General features: G+C 35.9%; 1 protein-coding gene and 1 long non-coding RNA gene across 3 annotated transcripts in view; both read left to right on the top strand.

Annotated features, from left to right (window-relative positions):
• The window catches only part of LOC125786950 (uncharacterized), a 227710-nt gene extending 203562 nt beyond the window's left edge, over positions 1-24148 (top strand). The window contains exon 2 of the long non-coding RNA XR_007428926.1: positions 23890-24148. This is a non-coding gene — a long non-coding RNA (uncharacterized LOC125786950). The remainder of the gene's footprint in view (positions 1-23889) is intronic.
• On the top strand, positions 1701-16786 carry dgcr8 (DGCR8 microprocessor complex subunit). Of its 2 annotated transcripts, none has more exons than XM_022664702.2 (14): positions 1701-1821; positions 3251-4408; positions 6447-6609; positions 7999-8141; positions 9221-9536; positions 10801-10998; positions 11679-11780; positions 11889-11987; positions 12274-12356; positions 13703-13803; positions 13909-14015; positions 14819-14946; positions 15169-15282; positions 16161-16786. In XM_022664702.2, the coding sequence occupies exons 2-14, from the start codon at positions 3683-3685 to the stop codon at positions 16242-16244; spliced, it is 2364 nt and encodes a 787-aa protein (XP_022520423.2). In that variant the 5' UTR covers positions 1701-1821; positions 3251-3682; the 3' UTR covers positions 16245-16786. The 2 variants fall into 2 exon arrangements, with proteins under 2 accessions (XP_022520423.2, XP_022520424.2); XM_022664703.2 differs by having other exon boundaries at positions 1701-1825.
• Positions 24149-24153: the final 5 nt, after the last annotated feature.

The raw sequence follows: 24153 nt of genomic DNA, 5'->3' as shown, positions 1-24153 counted from the left end.
AGTTACACTATGATTAATACTGCAATTATAATTAATTAAATGAATTATTTGAACATTTCCTCTTGATGCATGTTTCTTTAATCCCTGTATCAGTGTAATGGTGTGTTAGGGCAGGGAAACCCGTATATTCAGAACTCTGGAGCAGGAAAGTTTTGGGGGAAAACGACTATTTTTAATCATTCTTTGTTGTGGGAGGTTGAGGTGGCACGAGTTTTTAATCAGGCAGCCGCGACAGAGCCCCAAGGGTCCTTGGGGTGCAGTATTTGCCACGTGATGCATTCTGGCACGCCGCACCGGCAAAGAGGCGGAGTGCGCCAAAATCGTGAGGAGGCGTTCGATTCAATTTAGCGCATCGATTCTGAGTTTTTCAGTGACTCGTAGAGTCGGTTCAGATTTAGCGGTGCTGGAACTAATCAGACACATAAATTAAATAAAATATTTAAATATATTATTGCAAAAACTACTGAACTAAGTACACCTCTAGACGTTATTAATAGGTTTGCTCAATGATATTGTCATTATGTCGGTATGGGACGATAATTTTTGCTTGTTTGTTTGTTTTGGGGTTTTTTTTGCCGGCATTGGCCGATATATAAACCCGAAACTTGCTGACTTACTTATATATTGTATTTTATTTATTGTAAGAATCAAGCGATGCAGACGACACTACTACAACTGTCCGACGCTGGCCACATTCCTTTTTTATTATTTATTTTTTATTAGTTTCGATAGATCTATCATTTTATTTAACCTGTTAATTTAAAAAAGAGGGTTTAACGTTTGTGCACAGCATACTCTCAACCGGAAACCACTGTCCACCTGAAGGACGTTCTGAGAGGCAACCATACATACAAACATATGAGCTACTAAGTCATAATTATTAAAAGGTCACATTTATGAGCTACTAAGTCATAATTATGACTTTGTAAGTCTGCGGGTATTATCTCATAATTATGAGCTTCTATGTCATAATTATGATATAATAATTCAAAATTATGAGCTACTAAGTCATAATTTTAAAATGGTGAGCCATAATTATAAGCTATTAAGTCATTATTATGAGAGGGTCATACTTATGAGCTACTAAGTCATAATTATAAGATGGTAAGTCATAAGTATGAGAGAGTAAGTCATAATTATGAAATGGTAAGTCATAATTATGAGATGGAAGGTCATACTTATGAAATGGTAGGTCATAATTATAAGATGGGGGGTATTATCTCATTCTTATGAGCTACTAAGTCATAATTATGAGATGGTAAGTCTGTGGGTATTATCTTATAATTATAAGATGGTAAGTCTGGGTGTATTATTTCATAAATATGAGGTATTAAGTCATAATAATGAGATTGTAAGTCTGAAGTATTATCTAATAAATATGAGATTGTAAGTTTGGGGTATTATCTCATAATTATGAGATATTAAGTCATAATTATGAGATGGAAGGTCTGGGGGTATTATTTCATAAATATGAGGTATTAAGTCATAATAATGAGATTGTAAGTCTGAAGTATTATCTAATAAATATGAAATTGTAAGTCTGGAGTATTATCTCATAATAATGAGATGGTAAGTCTGGGGGTATTATTTCATAATTATGACTTACTTTTTCCGGCGGAAATGTGCTTCCATTAGATTCGACTCGATTGATTCACTGAAAAGATCCGGTTGAAAAGAGTCGATTCGGGCGGCGAGCTGTTAGCTGGATCTCGGAGGCTACAGAAGATGGCGGAGAGAGGGGGCCGGCCGCCTCAGAGCTGCAGAACCGGGGAATAAAAGCCTGATTTACTGAATATTCCCTGATATTAGGAGGTTAGATAGGTGGGTAAGAGTTTACACACATTTTCTACACTGTTTTTATGGGTTAATTTATTGTGAATAATTGGTTTGTCGGGGGTAAACCCGGGTTTTAGCGGGTCGGGCTAATGCTAACCTGCTGCTGCAGCTCGGGTTTAAGCTACGTTAGGATCCTGTGGATGATTACTGGCTGATTTATAAACTGAATATTTCTATATTTTTGCGAATATAGCATTAGGTATATATAAATATAATGATTTAATTAGTATATAGAGTAAATGAGAGGCTGTTTGAGCTGTGCGCAGTCATTAAATAGCTCCTGAGTTGGTTAATTTATGAATTTTGACTCCCTGTTGATTCATTTCCATATAATTTGTTTTTCATATTTGTTTAATTTAAGTAAGTAAGTAATTCATAGTGGAGTCTGTTAGGGGTTTAGATCTATTTTAAATATTGCAAAATATATTATTATATTATTTAAAAAGTAGTTATATTGCGTTATTACTTGTGCATTATGTGTATTATCTATATTTGGTAAGTATTGTTGCAGGACTGAATTTGTATATACAGCTCTGTAAAAAATTAAGACAGCACTTCAGTTTCTGAATCAGTTTATCTGATTTCGCTATTTATAGGTTTTTATAGGTATTTATAGGTTTAACATTTTTGTTTTATTTTATATTCTCATTTAGGACATTTATTTGCAGAAAATTAGAAATGGCTAAAAAAAGAGCTTTCAGACCTCAAATAATGCAAAGAAAACAAGTTTGTATTAATAAAGTTTTAAGAGTTCAGAAATCAATATTTGGTGAAATAACCCTTGGCATGTTCTCCTCCACCAGTCTTACACACTGCTTTTGGATAACTTTATGCTGCTTTACTCCTGGTGCAAAAATTCAAGCAGTTCAGCTTGGTTTGATGGATTGTGATCTTCCATCTTCCTCTTGATTATATTCCATATTCTTATTTTTTCCAAAGCTGTATATATATATATATATATATATATATATATATAATCATATTGCCGCATGGATTTATTTAAGCTAATAGGTAAAAAGCCCCCATTGGATAAGAATTACAGCATGGGTTGTTTAACCCTAACTGATGCAGGGAGTAGCTTCTCATTTGTTAACAACCATGTGAAAATAATCATTGTGTAGTCAGGGAAAAGATGTTCATCTGTTTCAGGAGGGTCAAATTATTGGCATGCTTCAATACTTCAGAGAAAATATCTAATGATTATGAGAACCATAACACTGTTACGATAACTGTGTTTTAAAGGACAATATATTGTCTCAATAATTATTGCAGAAAATTAATGTGGAACGCATTATTAAAAAGTGGAATGACAGAAGAAATGTGGTCTGAGAAAAAAGCTTGAATGTCCTAAATGTCTTAAATCATGTAAAGTAACGTACATCAATGTCTGTGTTCTCTCTGTTGACTCCTGCAGCTGTGGCAAAGGACTGCGCCTCATGCGACAGGATGGACAGTGCTTAGACGTGGGCGAGGTTTAAGCTGAATGCATTGTGATTTCCAATAATTGAGACAGTGAATTGTAAAAAGCTGTCTACATTAATGAAAAGAACAATGTAGTCAGCTTAGCATATTCACCACTGTACGAGAGGTCTGCACGTGAGCGTGGTTCAATTCTGCAGCCGGCTACTGATGATGATGATGATGATGATGGTTATGACGGTGTCGCTCTGGTTTGTGTAGTTATTTGTAGGGCTGTTTGTTAATATTATTATTATTATTATTATCTATCTGTTAGTGTAGGATTCTCCCTATTGTCCATATTCCCAGCCAGACATTTGGTGTTTATTTTAGCAGTGTTTTTATCAGTGTTAGCATTAGCGCTAGCATTAGCGTTAGCAGTTGGACGATGGACGTCAGCGAGTTCTTTCCCCCTCTCCCGCTGGAGCCCCCCAGTGACGAAGGGTCAGGGAACGGTACGTGTAAAGCACCTCCACCACCTCCCCTGCAAACGTCCAGTGACGCCGAGGACATGGACGTTAGCTCTGGTGGTGATGGACCAGCGCTCACCCCGGCAGAGGACAGGGACGCTCCCATTCTTACCAAAGGCTCCGCCTCCTTAAGCTACAAGCGAAGCATCGCAGCAGCAGCCGACGCCCCCTGCGGTCCCGGCGGTTCCTGTCCCCGGACCGCCCGCCACGCGCCCCCCGTCACCAAATTCCTCCCCGACCTAAAGCTCCTCCGAGACGTTAAGATCAGCGTGAGCTTCGGCGGGGACAGCAGCAGCAGCAGCAGCAGCAGCAGCATTAGGAGCAAGGACAGGAAGGTCCTGTACACGGGCGCGGGACAGTTAGGACAGTTAGGGGACGGAGAGCAGGACGTAGGGAACGGACAGGTGTGCGGTGAGGGTGTAGAGCAGGGGGCGGGGCAGGTGAGCTCAGGGCAGGTAGACAGGAAGAGCGAGGAGGCCGAAGTCGAGCAGGAGAACAAGGTGGAGTTTGCGGTGTTGGACGAGCTGGAGGACTTCAGCGAGAACTTTCTGGAAGGAGACGACGGAGAGCAGAGTGAGTTCACCTCAGAGATGATAGTTCAGCAGGAGCGAACCAACGAGGAGGATCTCGGGTACGCCTACGAGGTACGTGAAACGTCTCTGGCGCAAGTTTTCTTTTCTTAATCTGATTTTCGATTTTTAATCGATTTTTTTTTTCCCCTACTAAAAATTACAGACTATACAAACTACAGATGACAAAGCAATGGTTAAAAACAAGTTTAAGAGTTTTCACTTTAACTACAAAAAGGAAATTTAAGTGCAACCAGAAACAAGCAAACAAAACACAATTGTAAACAGTGAAAACATCTAGTAACTTTTAGAAAGCTTTCTCTGACATATTTTAGGTACTGACACAATAAACCCTCAAACTTAAAAAATAAATAAATAAACACACCCTCAGAAACAATATAATAATATCTTAAAACGGATCGTGATGCCTGGAAGGAGTTGGGTTTGGCGGGGGCGTGGAAGGGAGGGGCTAACTTCACTTTGCACTATGGGAGCCCACAGGGGAGCGTCGGTGGTGGAAATTAAAACGATTTTCATAAAAACACATCATCCTGTAAATTCAAATTAATTGATAAAATCGACTAGCGAAAATAATGGAGATCCATGTAAACACAACAGGGAGTGGAAATGGAGGAGCTACTGAATGCGATGTCATGTGACCGAGAAAGCCTAAAAATCTTTTATTAATCAAAACCAATTTTATACTTGTTTAAGTGCAGAAATTGCAAAGAAAAAAATTGCATCATAAAAAAAGGAAAGGACCTTTACATGATTACTCATCCTCACTCACAAGATAATACCTCAACATTTACTGCTGTTCTGCGACTTTTGTTACATCATTGTATGCTTTTTATTGATTACTGAAAATTTATATTAAACGTATGATTCATTTCAGTTAATTGTTTTGTAACTTTGTGTATAGACTATACATATATATATATATATATATATATAAAGGCACACTTAAAAGCCTTTAATTTTTGCAAAAATGTTTCCAATTAAAAAAAAAAGAATTACAGTTTTGTTTACCAAGCTTAGCTTTACTTAACTTAGTTACCACCACCACCCAATGGTGAGACCTGCTGAATTAGCAGGAGAACATGGTGCCACCCCTGTTCCTTACTAGTGTTGCATAATGCATTTTATAATCCGGTGCACCTTATGTATAAAAATAGACCAGAAAATAGACATTCATTGATAGTACACCTTATATTGTGAAAAATATGGTAATTTTGCATTGCAGTCCTTCTACACTATGTACACTATATACACCAGTGGTGACCAACACTGCATCTGTAGTGCTACGTTGATGCAACCCTCAGTGACTTCACTTCAACCATCTAATGACTGATTTCAGAAGCCCTGATTGATTAACTGCAGGTGTGATTGTGGTTGAGCCACTGTAAGATAGACTTGAGCTTTGGGTCATTGTCTTGTTATGTGACCCAGCTGTACTAAAGCTAATAGACAGGTGACCTGGCTCTGCAGACGCGATGGATTTTTACCCAAAGTAAACTAAAGAACAGGTAGAAAAGCTTAAAAAAAACAAAACAAAACAAAAAAAAACTTATTTTACAATACAAAATTACATAATAGACCTGTCACTGTAATCATATTATCGACTTATCGTACAATAAATACACACACCCTAAATAAATGTACATATCGGGGAGAGTCTTATTAATATAAAACTTATATTTATACAATTATACAATTGCAATATTATACAATTAATAAAATATTTATGAGTAAGTAATCAAGGCAACCATATTTCTCACTAATCCTGTAGTCAATGTTGTGGTTCCATTAATAATGACTGAATTCTTAAGGCTAAATAATAATTTGTTATTATAGTATATATCACAAGAAATTAAACAAATTTCTGTTTCATTATGTATGTTATTATAGTGAGCATTACATGAATACGTAATTACAATTTTCTGAAGTTTGTATTCACAGACTTTTGTACCAAATTGGAATTAAAATAAAGAATTATATGATAAATTTTGAGCATCTCGTCCAGTCCTAGCTTGGTTCTGCTGGTCTGCAGTCAGAACCCTGGATCAGCTGGGTCTCCGGGTCGAGCTCAGCACTAACCTGCCCTCTCTTCCAGGAGGACTTTGACAATGATGTAGATGCTCTGTTGGAGGAGGGCATGCCCGTGCCCAAGAAGATGCGCCTGGCAGAAGATAAGTACCAGGCAGACAGTGACCACCAGTCCGACGGGGAGTCCGGCGTCCAGCCCATGATGACCAAAATAAAGACCGTACTTAAGAGTGAGTTTCATTATGCTCATCATCATACGTGCTTTTTTAATTATGAATTTACCTCAGTAGTGCTATTCTAATCATGCATTTACCATAATAGTGCTGTTTTAATCATGCATTTACCTCAGCAGTTCAATTCCAAACAGAAATTTTGCACTTTATGATTGTCTATTGTTTTGTTGTTCCATGTTGCACCATGGTCCTTGGAGGAATGTTGTTTCGTTTCACTGTGTACTCTGTATATAGCTGAAATGACAATAAAAACCACTTTGACTTTGACTTTGACTAATGACAATAAAAACCTCATAACTTGACTTGAATTTTACCTCAGCAGTGCTTTTCTGATCATACATTTACATAAGCAGTGCTGTTCTAATAATACATTTACCTCAGTAGCGCAATTAGTTCTATTCTAATCGTAAAGTTACATCAGTAGTGCTATTCTAATTATGAATTTACTTCAGTCCTCCGTTCTATTCATGAATTTACCTCAGTAGTTCTGTTCTAATCATACATTTACCCCAGTAGTGCTATTCTACTCATGAGTTTACCTCAGAAATGTTATTCTAATCGTAAATTTACCTCAACAGTGTTATTCTAGTTACACATTTACCTCAGTAGTGCTATTCTAATTAAGAATTTACCTCTGTACTGCTGTTCTAATTATACATGTACCTCAGTAGTACTGCTCTAATCCTACTTTTACCTCAGCAGTGATATTCGAATCATACATTTATCTCAGTAGTCCTATTCTAAACATACAGTTATCTCAGCATGGCTATTTTGATCGTAAATTTACCTCATTAGTGCTATTCTAATAGTAAATTTACCTCAGTAGTTCTGTTCTAATCATACATTTACCCCAGCAGTGCTATTCTAATTGCAAATCCCAGTAGTGCTTTTCTAGTCATAGATTTACATCAGTAGTACTATTCTAATAAATACATTTACCTCAGTAGTGCGATTAGTTTTATTCTAATTGTGAATTTACCTCAGCAGTGCAATTATAAACATAAATGTACCTCAGTAGTGCTATTCAAATCATGCATTTACCTCAGCAGTGCTATTCTAATTATACATTTACCTCATCAGTTCTGTTGTAGCTAGGTAAATAAACAAAGGAGTAGGCTAAGTTACCTCAGCTAACGTTAATATTCTAGCTAGTATCTTTTAAGCTGGAAAACAGACACTGATACAGTGGCACCGAATGCTTTGTTTTGTCTAATTTATGTGAACCGACTGTAAAAATGAAATTTGAGGCTCTTCCTGCCTCAAAACAATCCTAAAATTAGAGGAAACAGTGAAGCATTGATATAAAAATGATTTTTTTTGTACATATAAATTTTAACCAACCAAACTCACATTGTTGTTGATGGACTGTCTTGGTGTGTCTTGCAGGTCGCGGACGTCCGCCAACAGAGCCTCTTCCTGACGGGTGGCTCATGACATTCCACAACTCCGGCATTCCAGTCTACCTCCACCGGGAGAGCAGGGTCGTGACGTGGTCTAGACCTTACTTCCTTGGAACAGGAAGCATCAGGGTAATCAGTGGGTCTGGGACAAAATTTAGAAGTCTTAATCAGCATCACTGTCACTATAATTTTAAGGATCAACCGTTCAGATCCAGGATTGTGTTGCCTTTCCCTCAGCAGCTGGAGTCAGAGAGAGTAGAGACTTCTCAAGATGTTTTTAAGATTTGCTTTTAAAAGAGACAGTGTACACATTAATGAATACTGACCGTTATATATTTCCCCCATCTGTGTGAGCATGTGTGCAATACCAAACACTTCCTGAGATTTTTATGTATATAAAAACAAGTTTCCAGTATCCAATTTATCATGCATTCTTTATTACAACGCCCCACGTTGGTTTTATCTCCCCTCAAACATACATGTGTATATACAGCTCTGGAAAAAAATAAGATTTCACTTAAAAATGCTGAGTTTCTTTGATTTTACCAAATTAAAAACCTCTGGAATATAATCAAGAGGAAGATGGATGATCACAAGCCATCAAACCACCAAACTGAACTGCTTGAATTTTTACACCAGGAGTAAAGCAGCATAAAGTTATCCAAAAGCAGTGTGTAAGACTGGTGGAGGAGAACATGATGCTAAAATGCATGAAAAAAAAACTGTGATTAAAAACCATCAGGGTTATTCCAACAAATATTGATTTCTGAACTCTTAAACCTTTATGAATATGAACTTGTTTTCTTTGCATTTTTTTTGTTATTTCAGCCATTTTTCTTATTTTCTGCAAATAAAGGCTCTAAATGCCTATTTTAATATTGTCTGTTAATAATGTTATCTGTATTTTATAGAACAAAATAACTATTTTGCTCAAACACCTATAATTAAAAAATAAATTGAGCTGTACTAGTATTTTAATTGACTAATTTTACATTTCTATATATTTAAATATCCACTATTAAAACTTCTTAAGCGTCTTAAGAACAATTAAGGTTAATTGCAGTTAATCACAGACTATTGTTATAATTAAAACATTTTGAATCATCGTTTGACACAGCATCTTTAATTCAATAAGGACAGATTAGTAATATTGTGCTTCTTTTTATCGTATATTTTGAGCTACAGTCCTCCTGTTTTTCCTGTTTCAGAAACACGACCCTCCCACCAGTAGCATTCCCTGTTTGCACTATAAGAAAATGAAGGAACAGGAGGAAAGGGAACAGAACGGAGAGGTCACTCCCAACACCGTCTCTCCGCTTAAAGCCGGGGATCCGGAATCTGAAGCTCTGGAGAACGCTAAAGAACCTGACTCCACCGCCCAGGAGGAGGTCTCCACCAGCGGGCAGCACGAGGAGCCCGGCCCCGACACCACCGGCCCCGCCGAGGCCCAGGGCAGCGAGACCGCCCAGGGGGCACTGGGGCAGGTCAAGGCCAAGGTGGAGGTGTGCAAGGACGAGTCCGTGGGTAAGAACATTTAATTAATCCTGTCTGGAAATGTAGCGATGCTGCAGCGATTAGTCGATATATATAATCAATAATTTGTATTAGTACTGCATTACACAAAGTGCTGGGGACAGAAACGCAGTGGGAGATAAATGGGGGTAAATGGCTCACTCACACAGTTCACACTCAACTTAGTCTGTGTCTCCAAAAGTGCCCAAACACAACAGATTACTTATTTAATCATCAAATATCAGTACCTTCCATGTTTAAACAACATCTAAACATTTAAATGCATTTTAAATCTCATGTTCAGCTGTTTCTATCATTTTTAGAGATAAAGGACACGGCAGAAATAATCATTGAATAATCGACTAATCGAAAAACAAATCATCAGATTAGTCAACTACCAAATAATCATTACTTACTGCCCTAAAATGTAGCTTTAGATTATTTACACAGTAAAAACCGAGAAGTTTTGGGTATTAACCCATAAAATTGTTAGATTAATTAATTACCTGGAGTTAAAGTTAGGTCTGTCACGATAATCACAATATCGATTTATCATACGATAAATGAATATGACCTCTAAATTAATTGGGCAGACCGTTAACACGAATGAGCTAGTATGAAAAAGAGCATTTTTATTGTAGTAATGTTTAATTTATTCTAGAAATATATTTTACATTTATGTGTTTCTAATGTTTTATTATTTTAGGACGTTATAAAATACAGATTTTCTGTTTCAGTGCAAATGTCGTAATTTACTCAATAATCAAAAGTTTTTTTTTTCTTTTCATTAAAGGGTCTATATGCATTATTATGCTTCTATGCTATGATTATATAATATATATATATTTATAATGTCCTAATTAAATAAAACATTTATATAATAAATAAAGATTATGTTTTTGATACTAGGTCAAGCATGTTAAAGGTGAGCTATAATCACCTTATTCAGAATAATATGCTGTGATTTAATCATAATTACAGTTTTGTATGATTTTTATATTTTAACAATAAACTGACAGAAATAATTGTAGTAAACAATATTATTCTCATTTTAAAACAGTTTTGTTTGCCATTGATACAATAATAAAGGTTCTAAATGAATATTCTGTGGAAGTGCTTAAATGTTGGCATCTTTCTCTAAATTCAGTTAATTTAAGTCTTTTTGAAGTGTCTTTTTATAATAATCACAATTACGTACATTCTTGACCCTTTTTGTTGTGATCAGTTTGATATTTTTGTGGGTTGATCTACCCTTTTTTTTTACTTTTCTCTGTAGATATTGAGGCGTTTCGGAGCTACCTGGAGAAGTGCTTCGACTTCGAGCAGGTCACTGTGAAGAAGTTCAGGACCTGGGCGGAGCGTCGGCAATTCAACAGGGACATGAAGAGGAAGCAGGCGGAGTCGGAGAGGCCGATCCTCCCGGCCAATCAGAAGCTCATCACGCTGTCCGTGCAGGACGCTCCCACTAAGAAAGGTAAAATATATCACGATACATTTAATAAGCTAGTAAACCCTAAATCATATTTTTTATTAATAGCTGAAATGTATTTATTTGAAGTAATAAAAATATCTATAAATCTTTCCTAACCTTTAAAAAACACTTTTATTGCAGTTCCCACTGGTTCAGTTGTGCTATAGGTGAGGATGATGTTTTCATGTACATGCAGATGCCCCGCCCCTAAACCCATAAATCACTCAGTGCCCCTCTCAAACTGCTCCCATTTAATTTTTTTTTTTTTTTATCTTTTAAAGCCTTTTTCAAATTTAACCGGGGTTACTCATCCCTGATCGGTGAAAGAGCTAACTAGCGTTTAGCACAGTTATCAGGCAATGCTAATGCTGCCCCAGAGGTGCTAGCCAGGGTTGGCAGCAAACTACAGTCCAATGTACTCATCTCTGAATGACAAAAGAGGTGACTAGCATTTAGTGCAGTTAGCGGGCAATGCTAATGCTGCCCCAGCAGTGCTAGCCGGGCTTAGCAGCAGACTACATATATTGTGATCTGTTTAAATCAAATTCACAATGATGACAATATGGAGTTTCCTGACCAAACTGTACAAAAATATCCTAAAAAGTCAGGAAAAAATCAGATGTTTGATTATAAATATAATGTTTTGTCCTTAATCTGTCCCTTTTTTCTCTGTTTTAATAAAGAGTTCGTCATCAACCCAAATGGAAAATCCGAGGTCTGCATTCTTCATGAATATATGCAACGTGTGCTCAAGGTCCGACCAGTTTACAACTTTTTTGAATGTGGTGAGTTCCGTACCTGTGCAGGTATTCATGTTTTATTAATATATTTCAGTGTGAAGTAGATTTAATTTAATGTGTGTATCTGGTTTGGTTTGTGTTTGTTTGCTGCAGAAAACCCAAGTGAACCCTTTGGAGCCTCTGTGATTATAGACGGGGTTACGTACGGCACAGGAACTGCAAGTAGTAAAAAACTCGCCAAGAATAAAGCTGGTACTTTTTTATTTATTGTTTTATTGATGCCTGAAATTCTCTGGAAATTGTTTGATTCTTTTAACTGAATTTATATTTACAGATCACCATTAGTTTGCCTTATCTGCCTTATATTTACCTTATTTAGTTATATGTGCTGCAAGATGGGTTTTAAGCTGTATATAGAAAAAATCATTACTTTATTGATTCCCCAAAATTTAGTGTTTTATCATATAAAATTGTTTTTAAATCAGTTTTTAATGGTTTATTTGCACATGTTTATTTTTGGTATTTTTCTGTTGATCAGCTCGAGCAACACTGGAGATCCTCATCCCTGACTTTGTGAAGCAAACGTCGGAGGAGAAACCAGTAGAAGGAGATGAACTGGAGGTACGACATCACAGAATTCAGCTCTTAATGTACAAATAATAATTCCAGAACTCCAGCTTTTTATTTAGAATTATTCCCTCTCTCTTTCTTTCCTTTATTCTATCTTTTCCTTCCATTTTCCCTCTTTTCTCTCCTCTTTTCTCTCTCTCTTCTCTCTTTCTTTGTCCCTCTGTCTTTCTTTCTTTCTTTTTTGTTTCTTTCTCTTTCTTTCTTTCTCTTGTCTCTCTTTTTCTTTTTCTTTTTTTCTTTGTCTCTCTTTTTCTTTCTTTCAATTTTTTTCTTTCTTTTCTCTCCTTTTTTTCTTTCATTTTCTCTCTTTTCTCTCTTTCCTTTCTTCATTCTTCCTTTTTCTTTCATTTTCTCTTTCTCATTGTCTCCTCTTTTTTCTTTCTTTTCTTTCTTTCTTTTCTTTCTTTCTTTCTTTTCCTTTTCTTTTCTTTCCCTTTCTCTCTCCTTTCTCTTTCATTTTCTCTCTATTTCTCTCGCTCTTGCTCTCTCCCTCTCTGTTGCTCTTTCTTTCATTTTCTTTCTTTATGTCTTTCTTTCTGTAATTCTCTTTTGTTCTTTTTTCTCTGTTACTTCCTCTCTGTCTTTCTTTATTTCTTTCTTTCTGTCTTTTTTTCTTCTCTATTTTTTCTTTCTCTTCTCCTAATTTTTTTCTTTCATTTTCTCTCTCATTCTCTCCTCTTTTTTCTTTCTTTCTTTCTTTTCCTTTTCTTTTCTTTCCCTTTCTCTCTTTCATTTTCTCTCTATTTCTCTTTGCTACTTCCTCTCTCCCTCTCTGTTGCTCTTTCTTTCTTTATTTCTGTAATTCTCTTTTGTCCTTTTTTTCTCTCTTTGCTACTTCCTCTCTGTCTTTCTCTTTTCTTTTTTTCTCTCTCTCTCTCTAGTTTCCAGAATTCCTGCTTTTTATTTCAGTATTTTATTTAGATTTAGATTCATAAATCATATTTTTCTGACTATAAGCAGCAATTAAAATGAATGAATGAATGAAGTTAGATTTATATAGCACTATTCTAGAAACTCAAGGACTTTTTACAATTTACACATTTTGCACACAACCATTTATACTCAGCACTCATCTACACACACTGGTAAGAAGCTGTAGCCAATAGCGCGCAGCGTACTCTCAACCGGAAACCACCGTCCACTTGGAGGACCTCATCCAGCACTACAGCATTTAACCAGCATTTTTTTTATCCATTTTAACCAGCAGCTTTGCTTAACTGTGGTTTACAGTGCATTAAAGATCATTTATAGGTTTATTTTCAGTTATTTAAGTTGTATATATTTCCCGACAAGTGGAAAATAGTAAAAAATAACCAATTCTTCTCCTTTTCCCTCAGTATTTTAACCATATCAGTATTGAAGATTCGAGAGTGTATGAACTGACCAACAAAGCAGGCCTACTCTCACCTTACCAGATCCTTCATGAGTGCCTTAAGAGGTAAGCTCCTCCACAATCAATAAATAAATAAATAAAAATACAATAAATAGTTTATTTATGAGATTCTGTATATAAAACTGTTTTTGTATTGCTGCTTGTGTGCAGAAATCATGGGATGGGTGACACCAGCATCAAGTTTGAGGTGATTCCAGGGAAAAACCAGAAGAGTGAATACGTGATGACCTGTGGGAAGCACAGCGTACGCGGGTGGTGTAAGTATCCACATACATCCACCACCATGTTTAACAGTTTATGTAGCGGAAAGTATTATTGGACAACCTTAAGTAAAAAAAAAACAAAAACCTTAAGATCCTTCCATTGGATAATAATTACAGCATGGGTGATTAATATGTTCCAGCAGCAACAAGTTATTTAACCCTAACTGATGCAGGGAGTAGCTTCTCATGTGTTAGGAAAAAAAATGTGGAAAGACTCATCCTGAATCCTGTGGTCATGAAAAAGATCTCTGTTTATCTGTTTCAGAAGGGTGAAATTATGGGCATGCATCAATAATGCAGACAAAACATCTAACGAGATTTACTATCTCTATCTCTCCTTTTCTATCTTTCTTTCTCTCTCTTTCTTTGTTGCTTTCTTACTTTTGTTTCTCTCTTTCTCTCTCGCTGTTTGTTTTTCTTTTTTTTCCTCTTGCTTTATCTTGCTTTCTTTTCTCTCTCGCTCTTTCTTACTGTTTCCTTTTATCTTTCTTTCTCTCTATCGCACTTTCTTTCTTTTGTTTCTCTCTCGCAATCTGTTTCTTCCTATTTTCTTTCTTTTTCTCTCTCACTTTCTTGCATTTTTCTTTTGTTTCTCTCTTGCTATCTATTTTCTTTTCTTTCTTTCTCTTGCTCTCACTTTATCTTTTTCTTTCTTTCTTTTGTTTTTCTCTCTCCTCCTTTCTCTTGCTTTCTCTCTCACTTTCTTTCTTTTGTTTCTTTGTCTTTGTCTTTTTTTCTCTCTTTTGATATCTGTTTCTTTCTCTCTCTCTCTCTCTCTCTCTCTCTCTGTTTTAAAGGTAAGAATAAGAGAGTGGGTAAACAGTTGGCCTCTCAGAAGATCCTGCAGATGCTTCATCCTCATGTGAAGAACTGGGGCTCTCTGCTGCGTATGTACGGCAGAGAGAGCAACAAGATGGTCAAAAAGGTAATAAATCCACTATTTTAGATATCTGTAAAATGTTCGTACCAAATAGAAAATGAACAGGAGAAAGATGAGTAAATTTAGTTGCTCATCTACAGGTGTATAAAAGCAGCAGCTAGGCATGCTGGGACTTATTCCACAAGGATGCAGCACCAGTGCAACAAGTCCAGTTTACAATAAATAAATAAATCTTTTTTTTTCATCTGTTTTTTCCTCGTTCTTCAGGAGAACTCAGATAAGAGTGTGATTGAACTTCAGCAGTTTGCCAAAAAGAACAAGCCAAACCTCCACATTCTGAACAAACTCCAGGAGGAGATGAGGAAACTGGCTAAAGAAAGGGTAAGTCTATCAATTACATACAGTATTATTTTACACTATAAGGCGCACTGGATAATAAGGAGCATTATGAGACACTAGTAAGGAACAGGGGTGGTGTCACCATGTTAAAGCGCTTCTGTTTAATTACAGTAAGCTTAGATTGCCAGATCTCCACTAAGGCTGGGTGCAGCAGCATCAGCATTAGCAGCTAACAGCTGGCGCTAGCCTTGGTTAGCGGCTAATGCCGGCAGACAGCGCTAGACTGAGGAGCACGGCGTGTTCATTCTAGGCCTGTCACAATAATAGCAAAATCGATTTATCGATCAGTAAATGAACATGACCTAAATTATTTTTGATAATTGTGATATTTTTCATCTATTGTGTTTATTTGTATTGTTGTTCACACATTATTATTTATATTCTTTATAATTATCTTAAAATGACAAAAATATCGTGTATAGCAATAATTTCTGGGACGATATATCATCCACAAAAAAATCTTGTGACAGGTCTAGTTCATGCTATGTCTTAACACAGTAAACATGCAGACTACAGTCAGATAATATTCACCTCTGAACAGCCAAAGAATTAGCTAATGCTAATACTGTTTTAGCAGTGCTAGCTTGCATTAACAGCAGGCTACAGGCTGTATACTCACCTCTGAATGTCAAGAGGTAGCAGTTAGCAGGTAAGGATAATGCTGCTCCAGCAGTGATTGCCTGGGTTAGCAGCAAGCTACAGGCTGATAACACTCACCTCTTGACAGCAGAAGAGATTTTTAGAAGAGGTTTTTAGCGGCTAACGCTAATCAGGACCACCCCAGGAAAGTAAGAGCAAGAGTTTCCTCTGTTGTACAGGATAAGTTTTTAATCATTAACGTGTTTTATTCTTTTGAACAGGAGGAAACCCAGAAGAAACCCAAGATGACGGTGGTGGAGTCGGCTCAGCCGGGCAGCGAGCCGCTGTGCACTGTGGACGTCTAGCTGACCTTCATCAACCTTCATCCACCTGCTGACCGAGAAAAAACAAAAATACACAAGCACTGACAGAGGCTCCAGTTCAGCTCCTACAGAAGGTCCTTATTACTGAATTATGCATCAAAATTTTGTGTAAAACGGCAATACTAGTTACTAGTTACGTTTCATCGCAGACGCATCGCCGCGGTCTGAACGCTGTTCACCAGACGTTTCCTTTTCCTGAATCATCTGTGGGATCTGATTCACTTCGGTTCGTTTAGTCTGATTAACAATAATGCACTTAGTGAGTCGTAGACTGAATCGTATGAATCATATGAATCATCATAATGACTCGTCTTTATCATGCACCTGCAGCATTTATGATATACAAAGAAAAAACAACAGAACAGAACAGCGGGAGAGGAGAGAAGCGTACGCCTGATGATCTGGAGCAGGTCTTGTGTCCGAGTGAAAGTGTGTGTGAGTGTCTGATGGCATTATTTTTGTGTTTTTAAGCGTTTTTGTGGCTTTTAGATTTAACATGATTTAATAAAGGATTCGTTATTTGAGTTTTTCCCCCCCTTTTCTTTTCTTTTCTTTAAAAATCCAAACACAATCTGACAATATTATTTTTTTATTTCAGCCTCATTGCACAGATCAATGCAGCTGAAGCCTGAATGCACTACACAAGACTTTTTACATCTCATTTAAACATTTTAACCCTCCTGTTAATATGTTGCAAGCCAAATTCTCACCCATTTTTATTTTATGTACTGTGTTTTTCGCACTATAAGGCACACTGGAATATAAGGCGCATTATGATACACTAGTAAGGAACAAAGGTGTCGCCATGTTCTTCTTATTCAGCTAATTCCCTTCTACTAAAGCTAAGCTAAGAAAAAAACATATATTTTTTTAAGTTAAACGAGTGCTGGATGTTAATCTACACAGATTTCTCTCCTGGAAACTGTTTATTTGGGTGAGTAAAGCGCTTCTGTTTAATTACAGTAAGCTTTCAGTAGATTTCCAAATTTCTACTAAGGCTGGGTGCAGCAGCATTAGCATTAGCGGCTAAGTCCAAATTCAGTGCAGTTTTGTTTTCCCACAAAATCTAATTTTCTGATACACTCATTTTTGGGTTTTTAATTGGCTGTAAACCATAATCATCAACAATAAAAGAAACAAAGGCTTAAAATAGATCACTCTTTGTGTAATACATCTATATAATATACGAGTTTCACCTTTTTAACTAAATTACTGAAATAAAGCTAATTTTTTAAAATGATATTCTAATTTTAGGGTTCATACGGCATGAAAAAATCTGGAAAAGTCATGGAATTCAAAAAACAGCAAATTCCAGGCCTGGATAAGTTTTGGGAAAATAAAAATACCCAGAAAGCTCAGAGTTAATTCAGTAATTTAGCTCTACACAATGAAGCTATCAGGATCTGACACACATTTTATTATTAAAGATTGTATGTCAGATTTATTTTAGGCCTATTTTAATCAATTTCGATTATAGTTTTAGTTGATTTTTGGTTTTATTGTCCATGTCTTTGTATGATCATGAAAATTTGCCTTGAAGGCATGGAAAATCATGAAAAAAAAATCATGGCAATTTTTTTGGTTAAAAGGTGTATGAACCCTGTCATTTTTTGGAATGCACTAGTGTCTATATATATATATATATATATATATATATATATATATATATATATATATATATATATATATATAACAACAGATATAATAACAGGAGGGTTAAATATAGATTTGCTGTTCCTAATTATTATTATTATTATTATTAATATATGTGGTGTATTTGAGTGTATTGGGTGGAACCCTGCATGTATGGTAGGAACGTAGATGTTTCAGAGAATCCAGCATTTAGTGGTGAATTTCTTGTCACCGCTGTACATATAATTAATAATTACACAATCTGACTAGACTGGACGCTGAACACTGAATGCTGATTGGAGGACTGCAGAGCTGCAGTGTTTATTTGCACGTTTAACTGCTATACTGTCATATATTTCATTAGCCGGACGCCAGCAGCACAATATTATTATTATTCTCACTTATTTCTTATTTTTGCTGGCGTTTCTTTCTCTCTATTCGAGAGAAAATTGGGAGAATAAAAAAAATACTAATTTTTAGTTTATTTTATTAGCTTTTTCTTTAATATTTTGTTCGTTTTTTTCTATTTTATTTTGGAAATGCAGGATAATACATATCAGTGAGCACGCGAAGATAAAGATAAATCTGCTGCTCAGCCAAGCTAGTATCTTGCTTTCCGTTAGCTTTTAGCCGTTAGCCGTTAGCACTGCAGAAAAAATAATCGGTAACACTTTACAATAAGACATATAAGTATTAATTGACACTAGTTAAGACGTTATTATTAATCATTATACATTTTAAAACCTTTACAAATTAAGATTTTAATGTATTATTCATTACGACATTCTTAAGCATTATATAGGGCTGCCAAAATTTCCAGAAAAATGTTCTGTAATAATTTGTCAATTTTAAGGCATTTTATTATTTATTTTTCTAAATTTTCCTCAAATTAATCATGTGACCAAGTTTGCAAAGATAACAGAGCCGGAAGATGCATAAGTGATTTTATTTAGTGATATAATACAGCATCTCTTACTGAACTAAATTTTTGCATGAATGTGGAATATGGAGCTACACTAAAGTTTTTTTTCCACTCTTTAATCATTCCTATCAGTTAAATTCAGATCATTACAATATTTTTCGTTTAAAAAGCATCAAAACCACCCTGAGATCCACACTTATATACAGGGACATACCAGCATTTAAAACCTTTTAATTGTGATTAATCACAGAATATTGTGTGAGTAATACATCATATATATATATATATATTTTTTTTTTCTTTTATTTATTTATTTTAACATAACTTAATATAAACAATTTCATATAGCCAATCTAACACTGATTTTCTTATGTACGTTAAAATACTCATTATTAAAAGCTTGCCGGTCTTAAGCCGGTCTTAAGCAGGAAAAAAGGGACGATTAATCGCGATTAATTACAGATATTTTTTTTTATATATATATCGATTGACACCACTAGAATTTAAGTTAACATTTAATAATGTCTTAACTAGTGTTAATTACTAATCATTTAGTTAAGAACGTTACTTAAATACCGTTTTACCATATTAACTACTGTAGTAAGTACTGTTAATTACTGTACTCTTATTGTGAAAGTGTTACTGAAGAATCGCAAGCACAAGGGCTTGAAGTTCTGGAGAACGAGTTTTAAGAGTTTTCTTGTTTTATTTGAATTTCTCTTTACTTTGCTTATGTAGATTTCCATATTGTATTTACTAATTTTAGTCCATAAATGTGTCATCATGCTGTTCTTATATAGGGGAAAAATATATATATATATAAAGGATTTTAATGTTGCCTTAGTTTACTCTTTGCATTCTGGGCGAAAAAAAGAAAAAGACAAACAAACGCCAAACCTGTTCACTTGAGTCTGCAGTTGTGAAGCTACCTGCTAACGTATTTTAGCGTAATTTTAACGTATTTTTAGCGTATTTTGCTGTGGAGTGCGAATGTGCCGTTTTATAATCTCGGTATTTTAGAGAAAATACCTCTAGCATGAGCTTTTTGTTGAGTTCTTTTTGTTTTTTATTAATCTTGAGTTGTCTGATCTAATCCGATATGAATAAATCGAACACTGTGTGTGTACCTTTTACGATCTTCGTTGACGTGACGTCGGTTGGATGATTGAATATGTGTGTGTTGTGTGAGTTTGACTTAAAATTTCGTATAGTGAACACTACATTCGGAAACCAAAAACCACGTGACCCTATTCATTAATTGAGTTAATCGAGATTCAACTTGACCTTGATTGTGTGTGTTGAGTTTGACCTTAACTTCGGTAAACAATCCAATCAGTAAGTCCAATTCCAATTCAAGAAGTCAGTTGAATTAATTGAGATACGACAGGGCACTTGTTGATTGTTCGTTAAGTTTGACATAAACTAAGGTATAGTCAACACAACGTTCGTAACCAGAAATTGCGTAATTCAAGAAGCCAGTTGAGTTAATCGAGATGCAATGTGGCGCTGTTTGATTGTGCGTTGAGTGAGTTTGACCTTAACTTCGGTATAGTGAGCACAATGGTTAAAACCAAAAACCACATAATCCAAGAAGTCATTTGAGTTAATCGTGATACGACATGATGCTAGTTGAGTTTTGAGTTTGACTTAAACTTCGGTATAGTAAACACATATTTGGAACCGTAATCCACGGAGTCAATTGAGATATGTAAAGCTGGTTGATTGTTTGTTGTGTTTGACCTAAACTTGGGTATAGTGCACACCATTCATAATCACAAATCACGTAAACCAAGAAGTCAGTTGAGTTAATAGAGTTGCGATGTGGCATTGATTGATTGTGTGTTAAATGAGTTTGACCAAAACTCCAAAACACAACATTTGAAAAACCACAAACTAAGCAATCCAAGAAGTCAATTGAGTTAATTGAGATGCGACTGGTTGTTTGTGTGTTGAGTTTTATCTACACTTCGGTATTGTGAGCACAACATTTGGAATCACAAACAACATAACCCTATTAGTTAATTGAGTTAATTGAGATTCAACTTGACGTTGATTGATTATGTGCATTGAGTGAGTTTGACAAACTTTAGTTAAGTGAACACCACGTTTGGAACCACAAACCATATAATCTAAGAAGTCAATTGAGTTAATGGAGATACGACGTGGCACTGGTTGATTGTGCGTTGAGTGAGGTTGACTTAAACTTCGGTATACTGAACACCACGTTTGGAACCACAAACCATGCAATCCTAGAAGTCAATTGAGTTACGATGTGGCGCTGGTTGATTGTGTGTTCAGTTTGACCTAAACTACAGTATAGTGAACACAAATGCTCGGAAAACACAAACCACGAAATCCACGCTGTCAATTGAGTTACTCAAGATGCGACGTGTCGCTGGTTGATTGTGCGCTGAGTGAGTTTGACTTAAACTTCGGTATACTGAACACAACGTTTGAAACCACAAGCCTCGTAACCCTATTTGTTAATTGAGTTAATCGAGATTCAATTTGACGTTGATTTGATTGTGTCTGTTGAGTGAATTTGACTTAAACTTTGCTATACGGAGCACAGTGTTCGAAATTTTAAACCACATAATCCACAGATTTAAACCCATTAAACCCATTAAATTGATTTTTCGAGATATGACGTGACGTTAGGTGTTAGCGTGCGTCAAGTTGGACTTTTACTTTGGTATAAGGAACACAACGTTCGGAACTGCAAACCACACAATCCACATCATTAAACAACACAAACGAAAGATACTGCACACCTCGAACAAAAAAAAAGTCCAGCTGTGACGTGAGATCCGATAGCGTATAAACCGTACGAACCAAAGCTTTGTCTTATGCATTTTTATAGAATTTTACTGTAGGTTGCTGCATAGAAGAGTATTTATGGAGATGTGTATACGTAGATATGATGCAACAGAAGGAAAAAAAATTGCAATAAGTGCTGGAACAAAAAAATCAAATTAATCTAAGTATGACACTGCTGGGGCTGGGTATGAAATTCAGTACTTTTATAGTACCAACATTACTTTAGTATTCAGTATGGACAGTTACTGTTTAAGTAACTTAATTAAAGTTGTAACCGTTTAGCTCCATTCACAATCATTCGTTCATTTGATATTCAATTGAGAACCAAAATCTGAAAATTAAACAACTCATTTTTAGATTAAATACCAAAAAACAAATGCTTAGATTTTCTATTTTTAATTTGATGATCCAAACAAAAAATGGGAAATAAAAAAAAAACGGATCAGATGACGAACCTGATTTTGATTTTCCACCAGCACCTTATTCAGATTTCCATTCCACCTTAAAAGCTTACTGCAGCAACACACAGACACACACAGTCATCCTTCATCAGTAAAAGGTTTATTTCCTTTTATTCATGAGCGGAATTTACTGTATTTATGTTTATTTTTTTGCTAAAAACGAACTAAAATGCAGCAGAAAACCCTGCAAATTAGAGTTTAGATTCTCTGTTCAGAATGATGTTAGTTAACATTGCAACACTGAAGAAGCATAGACCTGACCTGTTATTTAAGAAAAGTGTTTAAGAACAGCTACACACTCTGCTGCAAGTCAAATGCTTAATGCAGACAAGTATTGAACATTAAGAAAAAACAGTTTGATTTGTTTATTTGATTTATTTTGATTCTATATATAAAATAAAAATAGCATTAAAAAAAAAACACCCCTACGCCACAGACTATTTTCTCACTACAGACTATGTTTTCTGCTGCATTTTAGTTTAGGGTTTATGAAAACATAAAAATAAATACAGTAAATTCCGGTCATGAATAAAAGGGAATAAACATTTTACTGATGAAGGATGGCTGTCTGTGTGTTGCTGCAGTAAGCATTTAAGGTGGAACGGAAATCTGAACAAGGCGTTGGTGAAAAATCTAAATAAAGTTTAGCTTCTGATCCGTTTTTTTTTTTTTTTTTTTTTTTTTTAATTTCCCATTTTTGTTTGGATCATCAAAAAAAAAACAGAAAATACAAGCCGTTATTTGTTTTTGGTATTATATTTAAAAACAAAAAATATATATTATTTTTGTTTTCCGATGTTGATTCTCAATTGAATATCAAATGAACAAATGTTACAAAGATTATTATTATTCACTCTCGTTTATTCATTCATTTCGAATGAATTCATTGGCTCCCTCTAGTGGTTAGCACTAATTTCAGATATAACAGAGGACACATCTTTTGACGTATCGTCAATTGCGAAAATGGGCTTGTTTCACTAAAAAACACTGAGGTTTTAACGAGTCTGAACAGAAGCAGAGTTAATTTTCGAGATGTGGATGTGGGTACCCAGCCCCGGGCTCTGCGGTTCACTGTGATGAAGTGCTTTTAGCCGTGATTCTGAATGTTTAGGGCGGTAGTTCGGCTCTTCCCGGCTGTAGATGCTGATGTTCTGCAGATATAGAGATATAGACTCGCTTTGAATGTTCTTCTTCACTTCCAATCACTATTACTGCTGTCCTGTCTTGTCTCGCAAGCTGTGTGTGTGTGAGTATTCTACAGGGGTTGGACAGTGAAACTGAAACACCTGTCATCATTTTAGTGTGGGATTTAAGGTTTCATGGCTAAATTGGAGCAGCCTGGTGTTCAATCTTCATTAATTGCACATTGCACCAGTAAGAGCAGAGTGTGAAGGTTCAATTAGCAGGGTAAGAGCACAGTTCTGCTCTAAATATTGCAATGCACACAACATTATGGGTGACATACCAGAGTTCAAAAGAGGACAAATTGTTGGTGCACGTCTTGCTGGAGCATCTGTGACCAAGACAGCAAGTCTTTGTGATGCATCAAGAGCCACGGTATCCAGGGTAATGTCAGCATACCACCAAGAAGGACCAACCACATCCAACAGGATTAACTGTGGACGCTGTAAGAGGAAGCTGTCTGAAAGGGATGTTCGGGTGCTAACCCGGATTGTATCCAAAAAACATAAAACCACGGCTGATCAAATCACGCAGAATTCAATGTGCACCTCAACTCTCCTGTTTCCACCAGAACTGTCCGTCACCACAATACATTATTGTGCTCCAAAACCAGGTGTTTCAGTTTTATTGTCCAACCCCTGTATGTATGTGTGTGTTAGACGTGTGGAGAAATAGGCTTTTCTAACTGGTTCAGTTCAGTGATTTATTTGGTTTTATTTGTATTTTGTTGGTTTAATTTGATTTGGTTTGGCTGTGGAGCATCGCTACCTAAAACATGATGATAAAACTACGTGACTCGTTATGTGACTTACGATCGATCGCTGACCAGCAGTGATTTCTTTATGCAACTCAATAAACTTGTCATGACTGTACACCA

This window comes from Astyanax mexicanus, chromosome 22 (assembly GCF_023375975.1).
Source record: "Astyanax mexicanus isolate ESR-SI-001 chromosome 22, AstMex3_surface, whole genome shotgun sequence".
Lineage (NCBI taxonomy): Eukaryota > Metazoa > Chordata > Actinopteri > Characiformes > Acestrorhamphidae > Astyanax > Astyanax mexicanus.
Note: the sequence above shows the minus strand (reverse complement) of the source record. Positions and strands in the feature narration are given on the sequence as shown.